This window comes from Pelobates fuscus, chromosome 12 (genome assembly GCF_036172605.1).
Source record: "Pelobates fuscus isolate aPelFus1 chromosome 12, aPelFus1.pri, whole genome shotgun sequence".
Classification (NCBI taxonomy): domain Eukaryota; kingdom Metazoa; phylum Chordata; class Amphibia; order Anura; family Pelobatidae; genus Pelobates; species Pelobates fuscus.
The window spans coordinates 108,489,455-108,516,198 of record NC_086328.1 but is presented as its reverse complement, the minus strand read 5'-3'; the positions used below and the strand labels follow the sequence as shown (position 1 = coordinate 108,516,198).

Below are 26,744 nucleotides of genomic sequence, written 5' to 3'. Positions count from 1 at the left end.
AGCACAGAAAGCAGATGAGACAAGACAGACATTTTCTTACCTTGTCTGCAAGAAGCCCATGTACGTATCTCATTCTATATTTGGAGATCTGCAAACTGAATCTATAGAATTTCACTGAGAACATTACAGCCTAGCACGCAAAATCACAGACCCACACGCAATATCACAGCACCACACGCAATATCACCGCACCACACGCGATATCACAGCAACACACGCAATATGACAGACCCGCACACAAGATCACAGCCCCAAATGCGAAGTCACAGACCCACACATAAAGTCGCCGCCACAATCAAAGCAACACACGGAAGTCCACAGCCTCACATGGAAGAAAGCAGCCCCACACGCAAAAATCACAGCCACGATCACAGCCACACACAGAGGTCGACAGCCTCACATGGAAGACCACAGACCCACACGGATGATCACAGCCACGATCAAAGACCCACACATAAAATCACAGCCTAAAGACATGATCACAGCCCCACACGCATTATCACTGACCCACACACAAACTCACAGCCCTGTAGACATGATCACAGCCTCTCTGCTAAGAAAAGCTGTGTTTTAGGTGCACATGCAGGAGCCAACAATCACACAAAGTACAAAATCTTCACAAGAATCCCTGCTAGGAAATCTGATCCCAGCTCACTTAACCAGTGACGTGCTGGCTGAGTTCAGCTAACCTGCGAGCTTCAACCAGTGAGTTGCCGGCTAGGACAAGTTAAACGATCAAGTCTCATGGCTCAGGTATGAAGTGCACTACAGTATATAGAAACATACAGTTTATAAATAGGTATTTTGTTTATATGTAGTTATAAGCACTGATACTTTTTGACATTTCTTTGCTTTACTGTTTTGAAACTGAAATGTTTAAATCAATAAACCGTCTTTGGAGACAGATTTGTCATTATCTATAAGGGTTATATTGTAATATATATATATATTTTTTTTATGTGAGTTTTACATGATATTTGCTGTCTGCACTGCTGCAGATCCTCTTCAACCATTTGTTCCTGTAGGTTTTCTTGTAATTGTCCTATTTAAAGTTAAATCCCTCCCCCCTCCCCCCCTTATAATATTGTAACGCGCTACGGAATCTGTTGGAGCCATATAAATGCCAATAATAATAATAGTAATAATGTTTGGTATAATGCTGCTTCTGACGTGTCATTAGTGTGCTAGTGGCGTGTCCTCTACAGTCAATCGGTGCGAAGGTAGAAAGCATTAATTAGCATGCAAACATTACAACAGAAATACTTACTGGGACTTATTCATTAAACAGCAAGCTAATGAACTGAAAACTAAATGGCAAAATCTGCTATTGTGGAGTTAAAGATTGGTTCTAAACCAGCTCTGTTTTGCCTAAATTATTGCAATATGTGTTTGAAATTCACTAAAAAAAGTGTGTTTGTTTTTTTAAGGACCCATAGGGACCAGTTTGTCCTAGTTTACAAGCAATCTGCTTTATTCTTCTGTTCCACTTATATCTCCGCCTATAGTCTACCTATAGAAATAGCAGGACAACAACTAGAACTACAACTCCTAATAACCACAGACAGAATTTGGTTGGCTGATTATAGGGGGAGCATCTCAACTGCGCCCTTAAGGATCTTTGCGGAGAGGGCATGAAGATGGCATACAACTTCCAGCCTTTCAATATTTATACTACTGGCACTACCGTATTATGCATATTACAATCAAAATGGATTTTTTTTTATTTTTTTATTATGAAATTATTTTTAAATATAACAACCATTCAATAAATTGCTCTTTTTAGCACCTACTCCAAGGAACCCAGCATTATTACCAGTTCTGTATGACAGGCCCACACTCGGCATATTAGAACAAGTTCCCAGGCAATGGCTGTGTGCCTGCAGGAGAGCCATCTAAAGTGGGAGCGTTCAAATTCCAAACGCATGAAATAAGCTGGAAGAGGTTTAGTAGTTAGTTGTGGAATGAGGTCGAAAAGTCAGATAATCACAGAGTAAACCAGGAATCCACAGGCAGAGATACCACCAGCTTAAACACAGCATCTAACGTACAGCAGCTGGCGGGCGAAAAGCCAGAGAGAAAGATACCTTGAAAATGCTCACTCAGGATTTTCGAGAAGTATTTGTTCATCGCTGATGATACAGCTATGAATAATGTTAAAGTCATAATCTAGAACACAGCTGCTCTCCTCATGGCCCGGCTTACAGAAAAATACCCAAACCTCAAAAGATAATACATCATATATAATGCTTCACATCTACCATGCTAATGAGCAGCACATGAAAAGGGCTGTCCTACAGTACGTGCAGCTCATCTGCTGCGAGAGGGGAGAACCCAAAGTGAACGGCTTTGGGAATGAATTGATTTCCCTTCCGCAGCACGTGAAATCTACAGGGCAGCAATTTTCATGCATTTGCCAACAACATTAAGACACCACTTGAGAGCACGGTGGTTCTGGCAGTCCTACATGATATAGAGAAAATATTTAATCATCTTTGATAAGAGAGATCAAGTGTGTTCCAGCCCAAAAAGCACAATGACATGAATTTAATCAGTACTTAAAACTAGCACACATCCAAACTACAACTAGTCTCTTCCCATGCCAGGTACTCGGGGAATATTTGGATTATTACGCTTATGAAATTGTGAATTTTGACTTAATGTACAATGTTTTTTTCTTTAATATTGTGTCCTCTCCCCCCCCACCCCCCGCCCCCACACAGTCACATCCTAACGCACAGATGTCCTCAATCTCCCTTTATTTTCAGCAGTGTGGGTTAGCTCTGTATTTAGTCAAAAGTACAGATTGTGCAAACTAGCCACAAGAGAAATCTATGTATATATTAATTTACATGCGCTTAATTTATAAAAAATAAAAAAAATGTCCTTTGTGATAGTGGACACATTAAGAATATATAAATGTATATGAAAATAACAATCCTTTTGATGCGTACTCAATCTCGGACGCTGTATAAATCTATGGAACAGAGTACTACGAATGGTTGCTGCATAGCACATATTTGCAGTTTTTACGGAAAATCCCTGAATCAGGAAACTGAACTGAAATCTGTATTCCAAAATTAAGGATAAAATAGCCAAGCCATGACTACAGCGAGAGTTGGAGAATTTCTAAATTTTAATTTAATTACAACTACGGACTACAATGTGCAGTTCAGTTAATAGCAGTCATTATCCGCAGCCCTTCCACAGCTTCATGTTTATTTGTTCTCCTCACTCTTAAGACAGGCACGATGTGGATAGAGTGTAATATAAAATACACGCACAAACAAACAAAAAATCATTATCTAGTTCATCTAAGGAAATAGGGCAGCAAGGTATAGGATTCTTCTGCCATTACTCAGCAGCCGCTCACATGAAATCCAATTTTGCTCACGGATACCCCGGGGCACTAGCCCAGGCGTCTGACCTACTCCCAGCTGGTTTTCTCTCAGAGATAATCCTGTGGTTACTTTGTTCTACATTGTGGAGACTGGAAAGGCCCATAATTTTTCCGGTTCCTGTTATCGTTACAATTGTATCAGGGGTGCAGCTGGATGAAACGTTATGTCAGTGGCCTCGGGGGCTCCCAGAGGCCCTTGCTGTATTTCAGATTACCCAAGAATTTGCGCAAGTTACTAATGTTGGCATTTTCTGCTGGTAAATTACACCTCTCTGATCTGGTATATCTACCTGTAAACCATTCTCTGGAACATTGAGATAGCTTCCGTAACATATATTCCAGAAAATATCTAAATAAATGGAGCACCAATCACAACTGCACCAAATATTGCAGCTAGGGTGCTAATGTTTGGGGGTACCTACACTAAACACACGGTCCACTGTAAGACTTGATGGGAGTTAGGGTACGCAGGATTCTAGAATGGTTAAACACTGCGGAATATGTAGGTGCCATATCAATGATAATAATATTAATAAGGTTGAAGATGCAAAAACAACAATCCAAAAAAAAAAACAATACACTGCTGAACCCTATGATAGTATGATGAATAGCATTATAAACAGTGCTGCGCTGACATGACTCCAGCACCATTCTGATAATATTGCTTTGTATTTTAAAGTTGGCCTTACATACTTCAAACAGCCATGGGAAGAGTTTTACTCTGTATTAAGTCATTTACTCCAGGAAATCCCTTCACCATATAGAGAGTAATGAGTGTCAGGAATTTGTTAAAAAAAATTAGCATTAAATAGCCTCCATTCAATGACCCCAGCTCATTCAAACATTATTAGGACTTGTTTAGTCTCCCAGAAAGTAAAAATGAGCTATACAAACCGATTGCTCATTAAATAAATGATTAATGCAAATCTATATACACCCCCTAAGGTGGCGAATATGGGAGCAGCGCAATACACAGCAGCGATACGGCAATACTTGGCATTCTTTCCCAAACTCACACAGGGAGCCAGCAAGGAGCTTAATGACTTCCTGTTTCCATTGATGCTCTAATAACCTGCCATATATTGCCACCGTGACCGCAGCCAAATACATCAGAAGGCTTTATATCCTACTACCACGGCCTCCGAGGCAGACGGTTATTAGCCGGCGAGTCAACTGAACACTTGAGACAGCTATTGGAGGAGGAAATGTCTAGATGTGTTGCAGCTTCAAACCTGGGGCAAGGGCGAAAAAAAAATGTCTCATATACACATATAGACACGTCACTGCCTTATAACTGGGAAACTCTGTTTCGAATCTCGCCCAATTCACCTCAGGCATAAGTATCCCTAACAATATATATCTGCCTATCTCAAATCCGCAGAAATTGTAAGCTCCTGTGAGCTCTAAATATTGCCTTTCTATAGTCATAAAACGCTGCAGAATATGTTAGTGCCATATAAATACTGATTATAATGCACACACATATATAGAGGTGCAAAGCACAAAAACAGAAATAGTCTGGAGCCTCCTAATGATAATCATTGTAACGACTCAACTTTTAGAGCTATTTTCCAGAAATGAATATCTGCTGGTCACAAACAAATTAATTAAAACATAATCTACTTCTAGTCTTTTCTCCCAAAGGAAACGCAAAAATGTTTAGTGCACGCAACGGGCAGAGCTGTATAAATTCAAATAAATTAGTTGAGCTTGACAGACGATAAAAAACAAACAGAATTGTTTGAAATGCATTAAAATTATTAAAGCACAAATTCATGGACTTGATACAGATCCTGGGACACAGGGTTCGTGCACCTATAAAATTAAGACACCTGATAGAATAAGAGTACACGTCCAGTGTTGGACTACAATTCACAGCACAGCAGCTGTGAGTTCTACAACAGCTGCTGGGGATCTACCTTTTGGCCATCACTGCTGTAAACATATAAATTCACAACCGTCTGTCATTGAGCATGGAAATTAATCTACAGTTAATTACAAGGCACAGACAGATAAGCAAACATACTGTCCCCCTTCCACCTTACCCAGAATCAGGAGATCTTTAACACAAGCTCTGGAGCCCTTTCTGCCGTTCATACAGACTAGAGTCTAGGAACAGTGGGAATATATCCTGTACAAATGTGGAATTCAGACTATACCCCAACTACCTACGTGTAGGCAAACCACGTATTCATGCAGGTACAGAGCGCTGACACGAAGTTACCTGCAAGGTGAGCCTTAGGAGCCTGGAGTCTCTCTGTGTGGATTAAACTGTTCACAAACACTGACTCAGGGGTCAGCCCTCAAATATTTGCTCTGCTAGACACAGTCTTCAAACAACTGGCAGGCATGTTTTATGGCAGCTAATTGGGGCTATTTGGGTCCCCTCCAAGGTCAGCCACTGGATCTTCTGCACAGTCAGCTGACACAGTGCCTTAACTCATTGTGTGCTGGGTGCTTCCTCAGTGGTCAGGCAGTCAGTAAGAGGCAGGGAGAGCTTCCAACTCACAGACCCACCCTGCACACAATGTCCCTCCCAAACAGGCAGCACCCTTCACTGGCCCCCCGGGGCCCTAACATGCTGATCTAAAACTATGATGACATTATCTTTATTACTTGGAGCATTTTCTGAAACTGAAGGTCGAGTGGTTCAGACAGAACCATACGAATGCATAATTTCCCCATCGTACACACTGCATCCTTATGTATATCTTACATTACATTTGTTTTAAGGTTAGGGTTCCTTTAATCCAAGGGTAGCACTGCCTGAGACTGGTGGGAGTTACACTTCTGTGAACTAGTTATTTGCTGCTACAGACATAAATTCTGTCTCCACCAATAACAATATATATATTAAGAGAGGACTGGGGAGACAGAATTGCTCTCTACTGCCTACTCTGACATATATTCTACTATCTTCTGAACATAGGAGATACCGCCTACTAACATAGGGTGTCTTAAGATTAGGGACCCCAGAACTGCCTGGCTTCGTTCATATTGTGCTTTACAGCAAATAATGTACACCATAATACATATTTTATGATCTGCTTATTGTTTTGGTGGACAGATCATGTTCTAAACCTCCTGTCCACAACTTGCACAGTGTAAAAGTTTGACTGAAGGCTATGGAGTTTATTAGCCAAACACTAAAATGGCTGTGTCAACAAGCCATGGTGAAAGCACTGGATATGATTTCCATCAATCTCAGTCAGCCAAATACTTGAACACTTGAATACAACAGAGACAAGTACCGTATATACTCGAGTATAAGCCGACCCGAATATAAGCCGAGGCCCCTAATTTTACCCCCAAAAAATGGGAAAACTTATTGACTCGAGTATAAGACTAGGGTGGGAAATGCAGCAACTACTGGTACATTTCTAAATAAAATTAGATCCTAAAAAAATGATATTAAGTGAATATTTATTTGCAGTGTGTGTGTATGAATGCAGTGTGTGTGTATGAGTGCAGCGCGTGTGTATGAGTGCAGCGCGTGTGTATGAGTGCAGCGCGTGTGTATGAGTGCAGCGCGTGTGTATGAGTGCAGCGCGTGTGTATGAGTGCAGCGCGTGTGTATGAGTGCAGCGCGTGTGTATGAGTGCAGCGCGTGTGTATGAGTGCAGCGCGTGTGTATGAGTGCAGCGCGTGTGTATGAGTGCAGCGCGTGTGTATGAGTGCAGCGCGTGTGTATGAGTGCAGCGCGTGTAGGAATGCAGTGTGTGTATGAGTGCAGTGTGTGTGTGTGTGTGTGTGTGTGTGTATATGAGTGCAGTGTGTATATGAGTGCAGTGTGTATGAATGCAGTGTGTATGAATGCAGTGTGTGTGTGTGTGTATGTGTGCAGTGTGTGTATGAGTGCAGTGTGTGTATGAGTGCAGTGTGTGTATGAGTGCAGTGTGTGTATGAGTGCAGCGTGTGTATGAGTGCAGCGTGTGTATGAGTGCAGCGTGTGTATGAGTGCAGCGCGTGTGTATGAGTGCAGCGCGTGTGTATGAGTGCAGCGCGTGTGTATGAGTGCAGCGCGTGTGTATGAGTGCAGCGCCTGTGTATGAGTGCAGCGCCTGTGTATGAGTGCAGCGCCTGTGTATGAGTGCAGCGCCTGTGTATGAGTGCAGCGCCTGTGTATGAGTGCAGCGCCTGTGTATGAGTGCAGCGCCTGTGTATGAGTGCAGCGCCTGTGTATGAGTGCAGCGCCTGTGTATGAGTGCAGCGCCTGTGTATGAGTGCAGCGCGTGTATGAGTGCAACGCGTGTATGAGTGCAACGCGTGTATGAGTGCAACGTGTGTATGAGTGCAACGTGTGTATGAATGCAGTGTGTGTATGAATGCAGTGTGTGTATGAATGCAGTGTGTGTATGAATGCAGTGTGTGTGTATGAATGCAGTGTGTGTGTATGAGTGCAGTGTGTGTGAATGCAGTGTGTGTGTGTGTATGAGTGCAGTGTGTATATGAGTGCAGTGTGTATGAATGCAGTGTGTGTGTGTGTGTATGTGTGCAGTGTGTGTATGAGTATGTGTGCAGTGTGTGTATGAGTGCAGTGTGTGTATAGGAGTGCAGTGTGTATGAATGCAGTGTGTGTGTGCAGTGTGTGTATGAATGCAGTGTGTGTATGAATGCAGTGTGCGTATGAGTGCAGTGTGTGTATGAGTGCAGCGTGTGTATGAGTGCAGCGTGTGTATGAGTGCAGCGTGTGTATGAGTGCAGCGTGTGTATGAGTGCAGCGTGTGTATGAATGCAGTGTGTGAATGAGTGCAGTGTGTGTGTATGAGTGCAGTGTGTGTGTATGAGTGCAGTGTGTGTGTGAATGCATTGTGTGTGTATGAGTGCAGTGTGTATATGAGTGCAGTGTGTATGAATGCAGCATGTGTGTGTGTGTGTGTGTATGTGTGCAGTGTGTCTATGAGTATGTGTGCAGTGTGTGTGTGTGTGTATGAGTGCAGTGTGTGTATAGGAGTGCAGTATGTATGAATGCAGTGTGTGTGTGCAGTGTGTGTATGAGTATGTGTGCAGTGTGTGTGTGTGTGTTGCAGAGCCTTGGTGGGGGGTGGGTGTTCTATCAAAAAACCCTACCCCGTGAAAATTCCCTACCCTCGTCACTTCCGGTGACGCGGCCGCACCGGAAGTGACCCTCATCCAATGGAGGAGGAGGGTGTGCGCCGCCGCGCAGGCGCACAACAACTAGGCTAGGTAGGGATTTTTCACGGGGTAGGGGAAATTAACGCCACAGTGCGCACGCGCGGCAAAGTACTCCCGTCGGAGGTACAGCGCGCGTGCGCACTAGTGGCAAGGGAGAGAGGCTTTAATCCGACGATCAGAGTTCGCGCGTGCGCAGTATAGGGGTAGGGAATTTTGATGGCTATTAGCCCTGTGAGATCTCCCTACCCCTATACTGCGCATGCGCGAACTCTGATCGTCGGATTAAAGCCTCTCCCTGCTCCCAGCACTCTCAGTCATCCAAGATTGACCCCCCAATATGATGCACATAAACACCCACCGTCCCACCATACTTCACCCTCAATCTTGGATGGCTGAGAGGCTTGGGAGCAGGGAGAGGCTTTAATCCGACGATCAGAGTTCGCGCATGCGCAGTATAGGGGTAGGGAGATCTCACAGGGCTAATAGCCATCACATTTCCCTACCCCTATACTGCGCATGCGCGGTTTGTGAAGCGCTCCCTTGCAACTCGTGCGCACGCGCGCTGTACCTCCGACGGGAGTACTTTGCCGCGCGTGCGCACTGTTGCATTCATTTCCCCTACCCCGTGAAAAATCCCTACCTAGTTGGTGTGCGCTTGCGCGGCGGCGCACACCCTCCTCCTCCATTGGATGAGGGTCACTTCCGGTGCGGCTGCGTCACCGGAAGTGACGAGGGTAGGTAATTTTCACGGGGTAGGGTTTTTTGATAGAACATGGGCAATTTTATAATTTTTTTTACAATTTTTTTATTTTTATATTTTTTTATTATAATTTGTTATTATTTTATTTTATTTAATTATTATTTTTTTAATTATTCTAATATTTTTGTATTATTATTTTGTATTATTTTATTTGTACTATTATTATTATTTTAATTATTAATATTTTATTATTTATATAAAAAAAAATTTCGTCCCCCCTCCCTGCTTGCTAGCTGGCCAGGGAGGGGGGCTCTTACTCCCTGGTGGTCCAGTGGCATTGGTAGTTCAGTGGGGGGAGAAAGGGGGCTGGCAGGGAGCACTTACCTCTCCTGCAGCTCCTGTCAGCTCCCTTCTCCTCCACGCCGGTCCGTGCAGCTCCCTCTGTCAGCTCACACTGTAAGTCTCGCGAGAGCCGCACTATGACCCCGCGGCTCTCGCGAGATTTACACTGGGAGCTGACCGAGGTGCTGAACGGACGGCGCGGAGGAGAAGGGAGCTGACAGGAGCTGCAGAAGAGGTAAGTAACCGCTCTGCAGCCCCCACAGCTCCATTGTCTGTATTATGGCAATGTAAATTGCCATAATACAGACACTGACTCGAGTATAAGCCGAGTTGGGGTTTTTCAGCACAAAAAATGTGCTGAAAAACTCGGCTTATACTCGAGTATATACGGTATATCATATGATGTGTATATTAGAACATTGGGGATAGTGGTTGTAAAGAAAGGTATATGATATACATGCTATAACACTGGGGATAGCGGTTGTAAAGACAAGTATATGATATGATGTGTATGTTATAACACTGGGGATAGCGGTTGTAAAGACAGGTATAAGATATACATACTATAACACTGGGATAGCGGTTGTAAAGACAGATATATGATATGATGTGTATATTATAACACTGGGGATAGCGGTTGTAAAGACAGGTATATGATATGATGTGTATATTAGAACACTGAGAACATCAGTTGTTAAAACAGGTATATGATATACATATTATAACACTGAGAAAAGCAGTTTTAAAGACAGGTATATGATATACATATTATAACACTGGGGATAGCGGTTGTAAAGGCAGGTATATGATATGATGTGAATATTAGAACATTGAGGATACCGGTTGCAAAGACAGGTATATTATATAATGTGTGTATTATAACGATGGGGATGGCGGTTGTAAAGACAGGTATATGATATGATATACATATAACTCCGGGGATAGCAGTTGTAAAGACAGGTATATGAGATATATATATATATTAGAACTCTGGGAATAGCTGTTGTAAAGACAGGTATATGATATGATATACATATTATAACTCCGGAGATAGCATTTGTAAAGACAGGTATATGATATAAATATTATAACGCTGGAGATAGTATGTACAAGTCGCTGCAGATACAGCTATGAGAAGATGGTTAAAGACACTTCCCACGAAGGTGCAACTAGAATTTTAATAAGTTAAATGTGGGAAACTACAAAGACCCCAAGGTTCAGCCCCGGGGGAGAGTGTTTGCTGCAAATAACTAAATTTGTGCACTTTTCTAAAATGTCAGCATAGGGAAAACATACTGCAGTGATAGTCATCAGCCTGACTGATAGAGAGTCAAATGTATAGCTATAATTAGAGTTAGATACCTGTACACTGTTTATTTACTAAACGGCAGACCCAGCCTTCTTCCATCAGCAGAACTCACATTTCAATCCTCTACCTTTACTTATGTTAGATTTGTTTTGTCTGTACTAACTGTAGTTGTTGGCAGTGTTTACCAGAAAGCATCAGTCCCACGCCATACAGGGCGCCAGTTCAACCTGTCCAGGAAGATCTGAAGCCATCTTGGCAACGCACTGACTGTCACACAGGACACGTGCTGAGTTACATGCTTTCTATGTTCATTTATTGCCCTTTTCATGTATGCAATTTTGTTGGCCAAGTGTCTCACCGAGATGTAACAAATCTCAATAATATCACGGTAATGGTACATTCAGCTTCTTATTGAACAGTAGTGACAGTACAAAGTATTTAGAAAACTGGGCAGACTAGATGGGCCGAATGGTTCTTATCTGCCGTCACATTCTATGTTTCTATGTTTCTATGTAAAGAGAGCTTATCCAGATTATCTGTGTCTTTTATGGCTCATCAGTGAATTTAGGTCTCTTTAGGTGGAACCTCCCTGCTTTATCCTTTTCTAATTCCATTAAATTAGTCAAGGCCACAATATATTTAAGAGAAGTTTTATTTTCCTCTCTTATTGAGTCACCAGTGCAGTCTCTGACAATCCAGATCAATATAAGTCATTTCAGCTGCAAACTTTCACTCTAACTTGTTCAGGTAGCTGACTTTCCTACCTGCAACATACAGAGGCTGTTCAGGCTGGGTGTTTATTCCTGCCCCTGGTCACCTGCTTGGTGTTTATACTTCTCCTAGACACCTGCAGGGTGTTCATACTTTCCTCTGGACCAGATATACCTGCTGACTCACAAGGTGGAGCAAGTTTGGCCAGAGTTTGCTGTAAATATTGCTGTTGTGTGTTTCTCTATGTGATACTTTAACCTTGACGTCAACTTTAACTTATTTACGGATACAAAATGTGCCAAACAAAACGTCAGAAAAGATCTCAAGACACCTTCCAACAGACTCAGAATATGGTTCCTAGAAGTAGGATCTGTTTAATTAGGCCCTCTGTGACCCATGGTATTGGTGACACGTTACAGTCATGGGGGTTGTAGGAGAGGTGGCTGTTTATGGACACACTTGACATTGGCAATGAGGGATGATTGCTTTCTTACAGTCCTCCTGCCACTAGGGATTGGATATGGGTGGCTTGTTACAGTCACTGTAACATTAGGGATGAAAGATGGAAGGCTTGTGATCATTAGCCAACTACGGTATTTCCAATTCCTAGATCTAGAGTGATGGGATGTTGTATTATAATTAGGATGACATTGCGTCTAAGATGGATACAGAGTGATTGGCAGATTACCTGTCTGCGTCTCCTTGGCCAGCAGTTTCATTGCGTTGAAGAGTTTCCCGTACAGAGGCCATCCCATCCGGTAGTCTGTTCAGTCTTCGAGTGTAAAGTCCCAATCCTCCATCTGTCATATAACTGGCATAAAAACATAGAACTGTTAATGCATCACACTTTACAGAACTCGGAATCTTTGCAAGGGGCTACAAGATGCACACCCATTCAGACAAACATTTATTAACAAGGAATTTATTCAAAAATCTATCGAACGCCAGCTTAATGCAGCCTATCACAGGGAGACATAGTTAAAACCTCTAAAGAGCTATAGTACAGACTCTAAAAACTTTATTTACAACTGACCGTCCCTATGTTAACGATGCAGATTCACAAATAAAGTGACAAAAAATAAATGGTTATTTAGACTGTGTGTAACCTCGCTCTGATAGGACTGGGAGAATTCAAGAGGCTTAATATCAGTTCCTGAAAATCCCATTTAAATAGTAGGAGTTTTTTTTATTCTCCATGTAAGGCACATCAGGCCTTATAATGGATGGCATGCTAAGGTTTGTAGATGCCTAACACTCAGCGCCTCAGGAGAATTCAAATAACTGGAAAGATAAGGAGTTTAACCCCTTAAGGACCAAACTTCTGGAATAAAAGGGAATCATGACATGTCACACATGTCATGTGTCCTTAAGGGGTTAAAGGGATATGCAGCCTACCAGCATCCACACCAAGAACAGAAGACATGAAGCTACTAACTAACAGAAATCAATAATTAAACACCAAGGAAAGAAAGGATAAATAAAAACAAAAATTTCATAAAAAAGTGCACCCAAGTAAAAAATGTACAATGTTATGAAACGTTAGCTATCAACAAGATCAGCAATGAAACAGGACCCTCTCCTCTCCACGTTACAGACAGAATAAATGTGTTCCCAGGAGGTCAGAACACAAACAAATACGGAAAGGGAAATGGATCTGGACTAAAAATAGTCTGGGAAATGTAACAGAATAGGGATATTTAACCAAAAGCTACAAAACATCAACCACCATGCCACAACCACAGCCTCCATACCCCAACTGCCCCAACTATAACCACAGCCCCCATACCACAACCACAACCTCCATACCACTACTACCCCAACTATAACCACAGCCTCCATACCCCAACTACCCCAACTATAACCACAGCCTCCATACCCCAACTATAACCACAGCCTCCATACCCCAACTACCCCAACTATAACCACAGCCTCCACAGCCTCCATACCCCAACTACCCCAACTATAACCACAGCCTCCATACCACAACTACAGCCTCCATACCCCAACTACACCAACTATAACCGCAGCCCCCATACCACAACCACATCCTCCATACCACAGCTGCCCCAACTATAACCACAGCCCCCATACCACAACCACAGCCTCAATACCCCAACTATAACCACAGCCTCCATACCACAACTATTCAGACTATTACCCCAGCCTCCATACCACAACTACCCCAACTATAACCACAGCCTCCATACCACAACTACCCCAACTATAACCACAGCCTCCATACCACAACCCTTATACCCCAACTACCCAAACTATAACCACAGCCTCCATACCACAACTATTCAGACTATTACCCCAGCCTCCATACCACAACTACCTCAACTATAACCACAGCATCCACACCACAACTACCTCAACTATTAACCACAGCCTCCATACCACAACTACCCCAACTATACCCACATCCTCGATACCACACCTACCTCAACTAAAACCACAGCCTCTATAACACACCTACCTCAACTATTCACTGCAGCCTCTCTACCACATCTACCCCAACTATTAACCACAGCCTCTACACCACACCTACCTCAACTATTAACAACAGCGTCTATACCACACCTACCTCAACTACTAACTACAGCCTACACACCACAACTACAAACCGCAGTCTCCATACCACATCTACTACAACTATTAACCACAGCCTCAATGCCACACCTACCCCAACCAGTAAGTAACTTTTAGCTAGGGATGTGATATTCCTGTTTTCGGATGGGAATACCAGCAGTGAAACATTGGAGGGGTCGCAGACCCAGCACCGGATTCTCATTTATCACCGCCATTCTCAACATAAAAACCATGAGTTCTCTTAATTAAAAATGTAATTGCAAGGGTTTGAGAACGAACTCGCAATATCCTTAATCGAGCCAAGTTGTACTAAATTCCATTCAAATTAGTGAAAGTCCCTACAAAATTCCAATTACAGAAAATGTAATCTTTGAAATGAGCACAATAAGTAAATAATAGTCTAAAGCAGTGAACACTAGCTTGGCAAACCATTCTTCTCCTTCATTAGATTCTCCCTGGAGTCCTGGGGAGGTAGGCCGCTCTAGTAAACTATGTACTGAGAGCAGGTATTTGGAGCAACTGGCACCACCCCATAAGGTATCATTGCTTTAAAAACTGACATTTACTTCATTTTACACTATTGTTTATGTTAACATGACCACCTGTAGTCGATTCCCGTTTTTGAATGCATTTTGATTATAAACGTTTAACACTTGAAGGCAACGCACCTGCAGGAAATCCCCAAGGGTCTACATTTACCAGGAGGTGGCTAAAATCTCCCAGCCGATCCTAGCGCTCCCAATTCCTTGGCAGTACAGTCTATATCTCACACTCTCCACACATAGTGGTTCAGCTGTTGAGTATACACTTGGCACACAGAGCAGCCTCTAAATCGCTTCAGCTTCATTCATAGTTTTTCATGAATAAAAGTCCATGCAGCCATAAAGAAGTACAGCAATTACTTAAACTTTCCCACTTTTGGAAAGTGATCACCCACTAATTTCTAGGTAGATCTGGCAGGTCTCTGTAAAATACAAGTTAACCTGTTAATTGCCAGTCAGTAATTGCATTCCACGTTGATCATAGAATGTGGTGAGCATATAATGTTTATATTGGGTAGCTTGGCAGCTCCCTCTCGCAGCCATTAGGCGCTCTGTAACGGGACGCGCCTGCTGTTTGAAATCCTAAAGACATATCTCAATAGACTACAGTGTCAGACTAATCCTAAAAAAGTGATGAATAAAGTGCGTTTCGATCACAAAGCACTTTCCTTCACATTCATTTTATTGACTGTTGCTCAAGGCTAAAAACTGTATCTGCTGTATTGGCAAATGCGGCATAATTCAAAGTAAATCACTCCAATAATCGAGAACAATAATGTAAAAACGTTTTATTATTATGTCTGTGTGTAGGCAGCACGTTGCCAGTCTCTCCTGATTACCACACACTCTACTTCACAGACAGCTACTGTAACACGAGGCTCATTCATTATTTCATATGAGTCTTGTATGATCTTATTATCCTCTAGATTGTAAGCTCACAGGACTTCTTGCACAGCAGCTCGCAGGAGACTGAAGCCCATCTAGTTACACAACTCCCTGTCTGTATAATTACCAGTGTTCTTTTTGTACAAACTGTAAATGTCTCTGGATATGAATACTAACTTTGAAATGTTAGATTAATAAAATAAAGCAGACATTGTGCAACACTGACATCTATTACTATTATAGTTTTCTTCAATATTTCAGCTTTTTTTTCAGTAAATTGTGAACTTAGAGAGGAATTTAAAATGTAAGATTAAAAAATAAAAGGTAGAAAAAAAAAAAGAGGCGAGTTGTAAATAGTTTTTTCCAATTTGACTTTTTTAGAATACAATTTGCATTTCCCTGTGCAATTCTCCATTATTCCTAATTTTATGTGAACTCAAACCCCATAAGAGTCTAAGCACTATAAATCTTTAATATGCTCTGCAAAGATTGTCCGTGCTCAGTCTTGGAACCTGGAGGCTTTCAGTAGGAGAAGTGCTAATACCATGAACAGGTCACAGGTAGAAATGATGAAATAACAGAGGATTTAAGGAAAGGTGAGATGGTACACGACTAGATCTATCATTATTCTTTCAATAAGGGCTCAGAGGAAACATCTCAAACTACATACCTTGAGTCTTGGTGAAAATGTCTCAGCCACAAACCAGTTGACAACCAAACCCTCTGCCAACTCCATAAACTACATAATAATCTCTGTGGTTAGAGACTGCACTGGCCCTCCGTGAGGACAAACAAGAGCACTAACCTCATCAGAGACAGGAAGGAGGAGAAAAACAAGGAACGCTGGAATTATCTCTGAGCAACACAAAGATGCCCCCAGGAGGTTTCAGGGGGTTGCTAGGCAAGGGACAGGATAATTCCAGAGAAGCTGCTCTCCAAGTGTTATAATACCAGACTACAGAGAGTAGGGCAGACCCTAGACCTGAGTCATTCAGCACTGCATGGATTATAATGTAAATAATACAGAGCCTAGCAGGGCCGCCCCTAGACCTGAGCCATTCAGCTCTCCATGGATTATAATGTAAATAATACCAAACCTAGCAGGGCAGCCCCTAGACCTGAGCCATTCAGCACTCAATGGATTATAATGTAAATAATACCAAACCTAGCAGGGCAGCCCCTAGACCTGAGTCATTCAGCACTCAATGGATTATAATGTAAATAATACCAAACCTAGCAGGGCAGCCCCTAGACCTGAGTCATTCAGCACTCCATGGATTATAATGTAAATAATACCAAGCCTAGCAGGGCCGCCCCTAGACCTGAGCCATTCAGCACTCCATGGATTATAATGTAAATAATACAGAGCCTAGCAGGGCCGCCCCTAGACCTGAGTCATTCAGCACTCAATGGATTATAATGTAAATAATACCAAACCTAGCAGGGCCGCCCCTAGACCTGAGTCATTCAGCACTCAATGGATTATAATGTAAATAATACAAAGCCTAGCAGGGCCGCCCCTAGACCTGAGCCATTCAGCTCTCCATGGATTATAATGTAAATAATACCAAACCTAGCAGGGCAGCCCCTAGACCTGAGTCATTCAGCACTCAATGGATTATAATGTAAATAATACCAAACCTAGCAGGGCAGCCCCTAGACCTGAGCCATTCAGCACTCCATGGATTATAATGTAAATAATACAAAGCCTAGCAGGGCCGCCCCTAGACCTGAGCCATTCAGCACTCCATGGATTATAATGTAAATAATACAGAGCCTAGCAGGGCAGACCCTAGACCTGAGTCATTCAGCACTCAATGGATTATAATGTAAATAATACAGAGCCTATCAGGGCAGCCCCTAGACCTGAGTCATTCAGCACTCAATGGATTATAATGTAAATAATACAAAGCCTAGCAGGGCAGCCCCTAGACCTGAGTCATTCAGCTCTCCATGGATTATAATGTAAATAATACAAAGCCTAGCAGGGCAGCCCCTAGACCTGAGTCATTCAGCACTCAATGGATTATAATGTAAATAATAAAAAGCCTAGCAGGGCAGCCCCTAGACCTGAGTCATTCAGCTCTCCATGGATTATAATGTAAATAATGCCAAGCCTAGCAGGGCAGCCCCTAGACCTGAGTCATTCAGCTCTCCATGGATTATAATGTAAATAATACCAAGCCTAGCAGGGCAGCCCCTAGACCTGAGTCATTCAGCTCTCCATGGATTATAATGTAAATAATACCAAGCCTAGCAGGGCAGACCCTAGACCTGAGTCATTCAGCTCTCCATGGATTATAATGTAAATGATACCAAGCCTAGCAGGGCAGCCCCTAGACCTGAGCCATTCAGCTCTCCATGGATTATAATGTAAATGATACCAAGCCTAGCAGGGCAGCAGCTAGACCTGAGCCATTCAGCTCTCCATGGATTATAATGTAAATAATACCAAGCCTAGCAGGGCAGCCCCTAGACCTGAGTCATTCAGCACTCCATGGATTATAATGTAAATGATACCAAGCCTAGCAGGGCCGCCCCTAGACCTGAGTCATTCAGCACTCAATGGATTATAATGTAAATAATACCAAGCCTAGCAGGGCAGCCCCTAGACCTGAGTCATTCAGCACTCAATGGATTATAATGTAAATAATACAAAGCCTAGCAGGGCCGCCCCTAGACCTGAGCCATTCAGCACTCAATGGATTATAATGTAAATAATACAAAGCCTAGCAGGGCCGCCCCTAGACCTGAGCCATTCAGCACTCCATGGATTATAATGTAAATAATACAGAGCCTAGCAGGGCCGCCCCTAGACCTGAGCCATTCAGCACTCCATGGATTATAATGTAAATAATACCAAGCCTAGCAGGGCCGCCCCTAGACCTGAGTCATTCAGCACTCCATGGATTATAATGTAAATAATACAAAGCCTAGCAGGGCCGCCCCTAGACCTGAGTCATTCAGCACTCCATGGATTATAATGTAAATAATACAAAGCCTAGCAGGGCCGCCCCTAGACCTGAACCATTCAGCTCTCCATGGATTATAATGTAAATAATACAGAGCCTAGCAGGGCCGCCCCTAGACCTGAGTCATTCAGCACTCCATGGATTATAATGTAAATAATACCAAACCTAGCAGGGCCGCCCCTAGACCTGAGTCATTCAGCTCTCCATGGATTATAATGTAAATAATACCAAGCCTAGCAGGGCAGCCCCTAGACCTGAATCATTCAGCACTCAATGGATTATAATGTAAATAATACAAAGCCTAGCAGGGCCGCCCCTAGACCTGAGCCATTCAGCACTCCATGGATTATAATGTAAATAATACAGAGCCTAGCAGGGCCGCCACTAGACCTGAGTCATTCAGCACTCCATGGATTATAATGTAAATAATACAAAGCCTAGCAGGGCCGCCCCTAGACCTGAGTCATTCAGCACTCAATGGATTATAATGTAAATAATACCAAGCCTAGCAGGGCAGCAGCTAGACCTGAGCCATTCAGCTCTCCATGGAATATAATGTAAATGATACCAAGCCTAGCAGGGCAGCCCCTAGACCTGAGTCATTCAGCTCTCCATGGATTATAATGTAAATTATACCAAGCCTAGCAGGGCAGCCCCTAGACCTGAGTCATTCAGCACTCAATGGATTATAATGTAAATAATACAAAGCCTAGCAGGGCAGCCCCTAGACCTGAGTCATTCAGCACTCCATGGATTATAATGTAAATAATACCAAGCCTAGCAGGGCAGCCCCTAGTCCTGAGCCATTCAGCACTCCATGGATTATAATGTAAATAATACCAAGCCTAGCAGGGCCGCCCCTAGACCTGAGTCATTCAGCTCTCCATGGATTATAATGTAAATAATACCAAGCCTAACAGGGCAGCCCCTAGACCTGAGTCATTCAGCACTCAATGGATTATAATGTAAATAATACAAAGCCTAGCAGGGCCGCCCCTAGACCTGAGTCATTCAGCTCTCCATGGATTATAATGTAAATGATACCAAGCCTAGCAGGGCAGCCCCTAGACCTGAGTCATTCAGCACTCAATGGATTATAATGTAAATAATACCAAGCCTAGCAGGGCAGCCCCTAGACCTGAGTCATTCAGCACTCAATGGATTATAATGTAAATAATACCAAGCCTAGCAGGGCAGCCCCTAGACCTGAGTCATTCAGCACTCAATGGATTATAATGTAAATAATACCAAGCCTAGCAGGGCAGCCCCTAGACCTGAGTCATTCAGCACTCAATGGATTATAATGTAAATAATACAAAGCCTAGCAGGGCAGCCCCTAGACCTGAGTCATTCAGCACTCAATGGATTATAATGTAAATAATACAAAGCCTAGCAGGGCAGCCCCTAGACCTGAGTCATTCAGCACTCCATGGATTATAATGTAAATAATACAAAGCCTAGCAGGGCAGCCCCTAGACCTGAGTCATTCAGCTCTCCATGGATTATAATGTAAATAATACAGAGCCTAGCAGGGCAGCCCCTAGACCTGAGCCATTCAGCACTCCATGGATTATAATGTAAATAATACAAAGCCTAGCAGGGCCGCCCCTAGACCTGAGTCATTCAGCACTCCATGGATTATAATGTAAATAATACCAAGCCTAGCAGGGCAGACCCTAGACCTGAGCCATTCAGCACTCCATGGATTATAATGTAAATAATACAAAGCCTAGCAGGGCCGCCCCTAGACCTGAGTCATTCAGCTCTCCATGGATTATAATGTAAATAATACCAAGCCTAGCAGGGCAGCCCCTAGACCTGAGTCATTCAGCTCTCCATGGATTATAATGTAAATGATACCAAGCCTAGCAGGGCAGCCCCTAGACCTGAGCCATTCAGCACTCCATGGATTATAATGTAAATAATACCAAGCCTAGCAGGGCCGCCCCTAGACCTGAGTCATTCGGCACTCCATGGATTATAATGTAAATAATACCAAGCCTAGCAGGGCAGCAGCTAGACTTGAGCCATTCAGCTCTCCATGGATTATAATGTAAATAATACCAAGCCTAGCAGGGCAGACCCTAGACCTGAGTCATTCAGCTCTCCATGGATTATAATGTAAATGATACCAAGCCTAGCAGGGCAGACCCTAGACCTGAGTCATTCAGCTCTCCATGGATTATAATGTAAATGATACCAAGCCTAGCAGGGCAGCCCCTAGACCTGAGCCATTCAGCACTCCATGGATTATAATGTAAATAATACCAAGCCTAGCAGGGCAGCAGCTAGACTTGAGCCATTCAGCTCTCCATGGATTATAATGTAAATAATACCAAGCCTAGCAGGGCAGACCCTAGACTTGAGCCATTCAGCTCTCCATGGATTATAATGTAAATAATACCAAGCCTAGCAGGGCAGACCCTAGACCTGAGTCATTCAGCTCTCCATGGATTATAATGTAAATAATACAAAGCCTAGCAGGGCAGCCCCTAGACCTGAGCCATTCAGCACTCCATGGATTATAATGTAAATAATACCAAGCCTAGCAGGGCAGCAGCTAGACTTGAGCCATTCAGCTCTCCATGGATTATAATGTAAATAATACCAAGCCTAGCAGGGCAGCCCCTAGACCTGAGTCATTCAGCACTCCATGGATTATAATGTAAATAATACCAAGCCTAGCAGGGCAGCCCCTAGGCCTGAGCCATTCAGCACTACATGGATTATGATGTAAATTATACCAAGCCTAGCAGGGCAGCAGCTAGACCTGAGTCATTCAGCACTCCATGGATTATAATGTAAATGATACCACGCCTAGCAGGGCAGCCCCTAGACCTGAGTCATTCAGCACTCCATGGATTATGATGTAAATGTGTTGCGGTCACCGGGCCGCCGAGCCTCACGGTCGTGCCCGACCGGCACGACCGCACCGACTACACGAGCTTACCTGCTCGTCGGCGAGCCGGGAAACGCGCACTTAGTTCTTCCGGGCATCACGCCCGAATCCAATATGGCGCCGACCACGTGGTCGCGTCTATGGATAGCCCCTCCCCCGAGAATTATACTAACGTGTGCGTGACGTCACGACGTCAACGCACACGCATGTTTTGGGGTCAGAGGTCGCCCTCTGACCAATCACAACCTAGAGAGGGGTATTTAAACCCCTAGCTTTTCCCAGTACTTTGCCCTGTCGTGGTTTCAGTTTCCTGGTTTCCTGAAAGTGCTATTTTCGTGTTTCTGATTTCCTGGTATCCTGATCCTTGGCGTTTCCCTGGTTATTCTGATCTCTGGTTTCCCTGACTTGGCTTGTTTAATCGGTATTGAGTATTTTCTGGCTTCCTTGCCAACCCGAAAAGGGTGTCAAGTTAGAGGACGTAACATGTTTTAATTGTGGGGCTAAGGGACACTACAGAAGTGACTGTCCAGAACCCAAAAGGGAACCGGGGGAGCCCAAAAAGTTTCCTACAGGGGAGCCCAAAAAGTTTCCCAAGCCTGCCCCGGCCCCTAAGACCATGAAAACGGTTCCAATTGTTGAGGAACCAGATGATGATTAGGAAATTGGCAAACCTGTGTCATTAACCCCTGTCATGGCAGTGTTTACAGGGGATAAGGGGGGGGGGGCACTTGCCACAGTGACTTTACCCATTGAAGGCCAACCTACCACATTTCTTATCGACACAGGCGCAGCCCGAAGTGTTCTCAGAGAACAAGACCTGCCAGACCCATCTTTCTTGTCAAGTATTGATGTCTCCTGTGTTGGAGTGGATGGCCAACCAAGACACAGTCCTCTAACAACCCCTCTGCGGGTTGGCACAAGCTTACTTGCTCGTTTTGTAGTTTCCTCCACATGCCCAATTAACCTGTTAGGCGCTGATGTCCTTTCACGCCTGCAGGCGTCTATAACCTTCACTCCAGATGGACAGGTAGAAATGTCTACACCTCTATCTGTTTCTGACACTTCAGCCCTGTGCTCCTTACCTTTGATGCTGCAATTAGATATACCCAATGAGCAAGCAGCAGAACCTAGGTCCAATTTCCCAGATGAGTTAAAAACTCAGGTGCCTGCTAAGTTATGGTCCTCAGGCCCAGAGGATATAGGTCATCTAAATGTCCCACCTGTGGTGGTTAAGCTTATCCCAGGAGCTAAGTTACCAAGGAAACCACAATATCCTCTAAAACCAGCACAGGCTGCAGCCATTTCTATTCACATCAAAGCGCTCCTGGAAAAGGGTGCTTTAGTGGAGTGTAAATCAGAATGTAATACTCCATTATTTCCTGTGAAGAAGAAGACTCTAAAAGGTGAGCCAGTAAAGTACAGGATGGTTCAGGATCTCCGTGCGGTCAATGAAGCCACTGTCCTGGACACCCCTCTTGTACCAAACCCCCATACCCTGCTCTCTGGCGTCCCACCTTCTGCAAAGTATTTCACAGTCATTGATCTAGCTAATGCCTTTTTCAGTGTTCCACTAGATCCATCCTGTCAATACCTGTTCGCTTTCACCCATGAAATGCAACAATATACATGGACTGTCATGCCCCAAGGGGCACAAAATTCTCCAAGTCAATTTGCCAAAGCCATGTGTACTATTCTTGACCCATGGCAAGCTGAACACCCAGAAGTTGTTTTACTCCAGTATGTGGATGATTTGTTGCTCTGTGGAGATGATATACCCACTACTGAAAAATGTTCAATTAGTCTGCTTTGCTATTTGGCAGAACAAGGATGTAAAGCTTCGCTTCTCAAGCTGCAATTCTGTCAACCCTCTGTGATTTTCCTTGGACATTGCCTATCTCAAGGTACCAGACATCTCACTCGGGACCGAGTCAGAACAATTCTGGACATTCAACCCCCAAGGACTTCAAAATCTCTTCATGCCTTCTTAGGCCTCATTTCCTACTGCAGAGCATGGATCCCAGAGGCCTCTCTGCTTATGCAACCTCTCTACGATGCACTCAAGTCAGATCCATTCGGCCTGACCAACGAAGCTCTGGACAATTTCAAATCTCTTAAACGTGCCATTGTCTCTGCTCCTGCCTTGGGCCTACCAGACTATACCAAGCCTTTCAAATTATTTGTCTCTGAAAGACTAGGTCATGCTACAGGAGTTCTTACCCAAACTAATGACTTAAAAGGCCGCCAGAGGCCTATTGGATACTTTTCATGCCAACTGGACATTGTGGCTAGAGGGACCCCTTCCTGCCTTAGGGCTGTTTTTGCTGCAAGAGAACTTATTGAAAGAACTTCAGACCTGGTCCTTGGCCACCCGTTGGTTGTTTTGGCCCCTCATGACATCTCTGCCATTATCAACCAAGTCCAGCTCAAGCACGTGTCTCCCGCTAGACACCTACGTCTGCAATGTCATCTTCTTCTGCCTGACAACATTTCTATACAAAGGTGTCAAGTTCTTAACCCATCCACTCTTCTTCCACTCCCTGAGGGGGGTATCTACTATGGGTTTGTCACAGATGAAACCTACATTTACCTTCTCTGTGGATGTATCAAGAAAATGCATCCACATTTAACTTTTCACGAGGACAAGACACCTCTCTGTGAAGGTCCAGATTACGCCTTCTGTACCATGTGGTACAAGCCAGACATTACTCCTGAACCTTGCTATGAAGATGAGCTCTACCACTGGTTTGAAGTAAAGCTCACTGCCCAAGATTTCTATTGTGACTCGGAAGGCAACAGCATGGTCCTGATCCAACTGCCCCCAGAACTCAATTAACTATACCATCATTGGGATACTGCTATTCCACATATTCCTGTTACCAAGTTAAAGACAAGATCATGGAATGACCTTGGGCCCATGGCAAAATTATGGGCCACCATGGATGAATCACAACTACAGGAAAATGGCATTGCCAAATACCCAGCAACTGACCTTCTTGAAGCATGGCCACGACATTTCCTGGAAAAAGAATTTAAAGACCTAGTTATAACAAATGACTATGACCCAGAAACTCCTCATGACTGTTTCGAACAGATGAAAATGGAAACAGTACACTTACCAACTGTGCATGAGAATCCATTACCGGATCCGGATTTTACTCTGTTTGTGGACGGTTCAAGGTATGCTGATGAAGAAGGAAAATACCATACAGGATATGCCGTAACCACAACAGGGGAAGTTCTCAAGTCATCACCTCTACCGCCAGCAATGTCTGCGCAAGAAGCTGAATTGCAAGCCCTGACTTCAGCATGCAAAATTTCCAAGGGAAAGCGTGCCAACATCTATACAGATTCAAGATATGCTCTGGGTGTGGCACATGACTTCGGCCTCATTTGGAAGACAAGAGGATTTCTTACCACTGCCGGTACACCAGTCAAACACAGCTCTGCAATCAAGGAACTAATGGATGCCCTCCTACTCCCTGAAGAAGTGGCCGTTTTGAAAGTAAAGGCACATGGGAAATTGGATTCAGATGAAGCAAAGGGCAACCATTTGGCCGATCAGGCTGCTAAGCAAGCAGCCAGAGATTTGCAGGAAGTGGATGAAGAAGTGTCCGGTCAAGAAGAAGAAGTTCCTATCTTTACCTTACAAACTCTTCCTACTGACCTAAGAATTCTACGAGAACAACAAGCTATAATTACCCCTGAAGAAATCCAGAAATGGAAGAAGAAAGGAGCTGTCCTAAAGGACGGAATTTACTACAACAATTCTAAATTTTGCCTTCCAAGAAACTTATACCCAGCAGTTGTCCAATGGGCCCATGGGCCTGCACATCTGTCAAAAGACCTAATGGCCGCCCTCATTCAAAAATATTATGAAGCACCTGGAATCACAACCCTGATCAACAGCTTCTGCAGGGCCTGTGTCATTTGTGCAAAATGTAATCCAGGAAGACCAATCAAGGTGCCTGCAAAGCACCTAGCAAAACCCATGTACCCATTCCAGAGAATTCAAATTGATCATATCCAAATGCCCAAGAGTGGGTCTCATGAATATGCACTAGTAATGGTGGATATGTTCTCAGGCTGGCCAGAAGCCTACCCTGTAGCCAATATCACTGCAAAAACAACCGCAAGACGCCTACTTACAGACATTGTATGTAGATTTGGACTTCCAGAAGTCATTGAAAGTGATCAAGGCCCAGCCTTTACAGCAACAGTGACTAAAGAAATTTGGACTGCTCTGGGAGTGACCCTAGCCTTCCACACCCCTTACCACCCACAAAGTAGTGGTAAAGTAGAGCGCATGAATGGCACTCTAAAAGCCAGAATGTTAAAAATGTCACAAGAAACAAAAATGCCCTGGCCAGAAAGTCTGTCAATAGCTTTGTTCAGCGTTAGGCACACACCTAGAGGGAAACACTCGTTATCCCCATATGAAATTCTATTTGGGACAGCACCCAGGCTAGGTTGTTATTATCCACAGCAGTTACAGCTTCAATCAGATGTTTTAGTAGACTATGTAACTGAACTTGCAAGTGCCTTGAACAAAATACATGCCCAAGTTTTCTCTTCAATTCCAGATCCTGATCTGAACACAGGTACCCATAACCTGCTTCCCGGAGATTGGGTTCTGGTTAAGAAGTTCGTGCGGAAAAGCACCCTGGAACCAAGATTTGACGGGCCATTCCAAGTTCTCCTGATCACCGCAACTTCCGTCAAATTGGCCGGCAGGCCACATTGGATCCACGCTTCCCACTGCAAGAAGTCTCCTGCCCCAGAGGAAGCAGATACCGCACAACCATGTACCTCTGGTACATTGTCTCCTTAATTAGTTTAATTAAGGCCCAGCAAGTAGCCATCACTAAAGATGCTAGTGGGTACACCTTCTGGTATAATTCATCATGTACCCGTGTGGCTACCTATACCTTTGATTATTGTGACATCGTAGAATGCCCATTCACTACAACACAAATCCAGAATATCTATAGAGATATCCCTCATGTAAAAGATCCATATGTTTGTGTAGTTGACAAACAATGGGGGCATAATTGTGGCCATTGGGGGGCGGCGGGATGGAATGCCGGACCTTCCTGGGGCTACAAGCCAAAAAGTGCCTTATCTAAAGTAGATGATCATGGTAGGTCCCTCCTTCAAAGAATGACTCTGAGAAAGCCTGGAGGAGGCACACCAATGAAATTAATTCTTAATGTTGAGCATCCAAGCCCAACAGATGCAGACCAGTATGTATTGGGAATGTACTGG

General features: G+C 43.8%; 1 protein-coding gene across 8 annotated transcripts in view; it reads right to left on the bottom strand.

Moving 5' to 3' along the window:
- The window catches only part of NAV2 (neuron navigator 2), a 322,958-nt gene that overhangs the window by 41,690 nt on the left and 254,524 nt on the right, over positions 1–26,744 (bottom strand). For 7 of the 8 annotated variants that reach the window (XM_063438399.1, XM_063438395.1, XM_063438397.1 and 4 more), the window contains one exon: positions 12,284–12,406. In XM_063438399.1, coding sequence (XP_063294469.1) covers positions 12,284–12,406 — 123 coding nt within the window. Of the gene's footprint in view, positions 1–40; positions 144–12,283; positions 12,407–26,744 lie in introns of those variants that run through there. The other variant, XM_063438403.1, reaches the window with a different exon arrangement.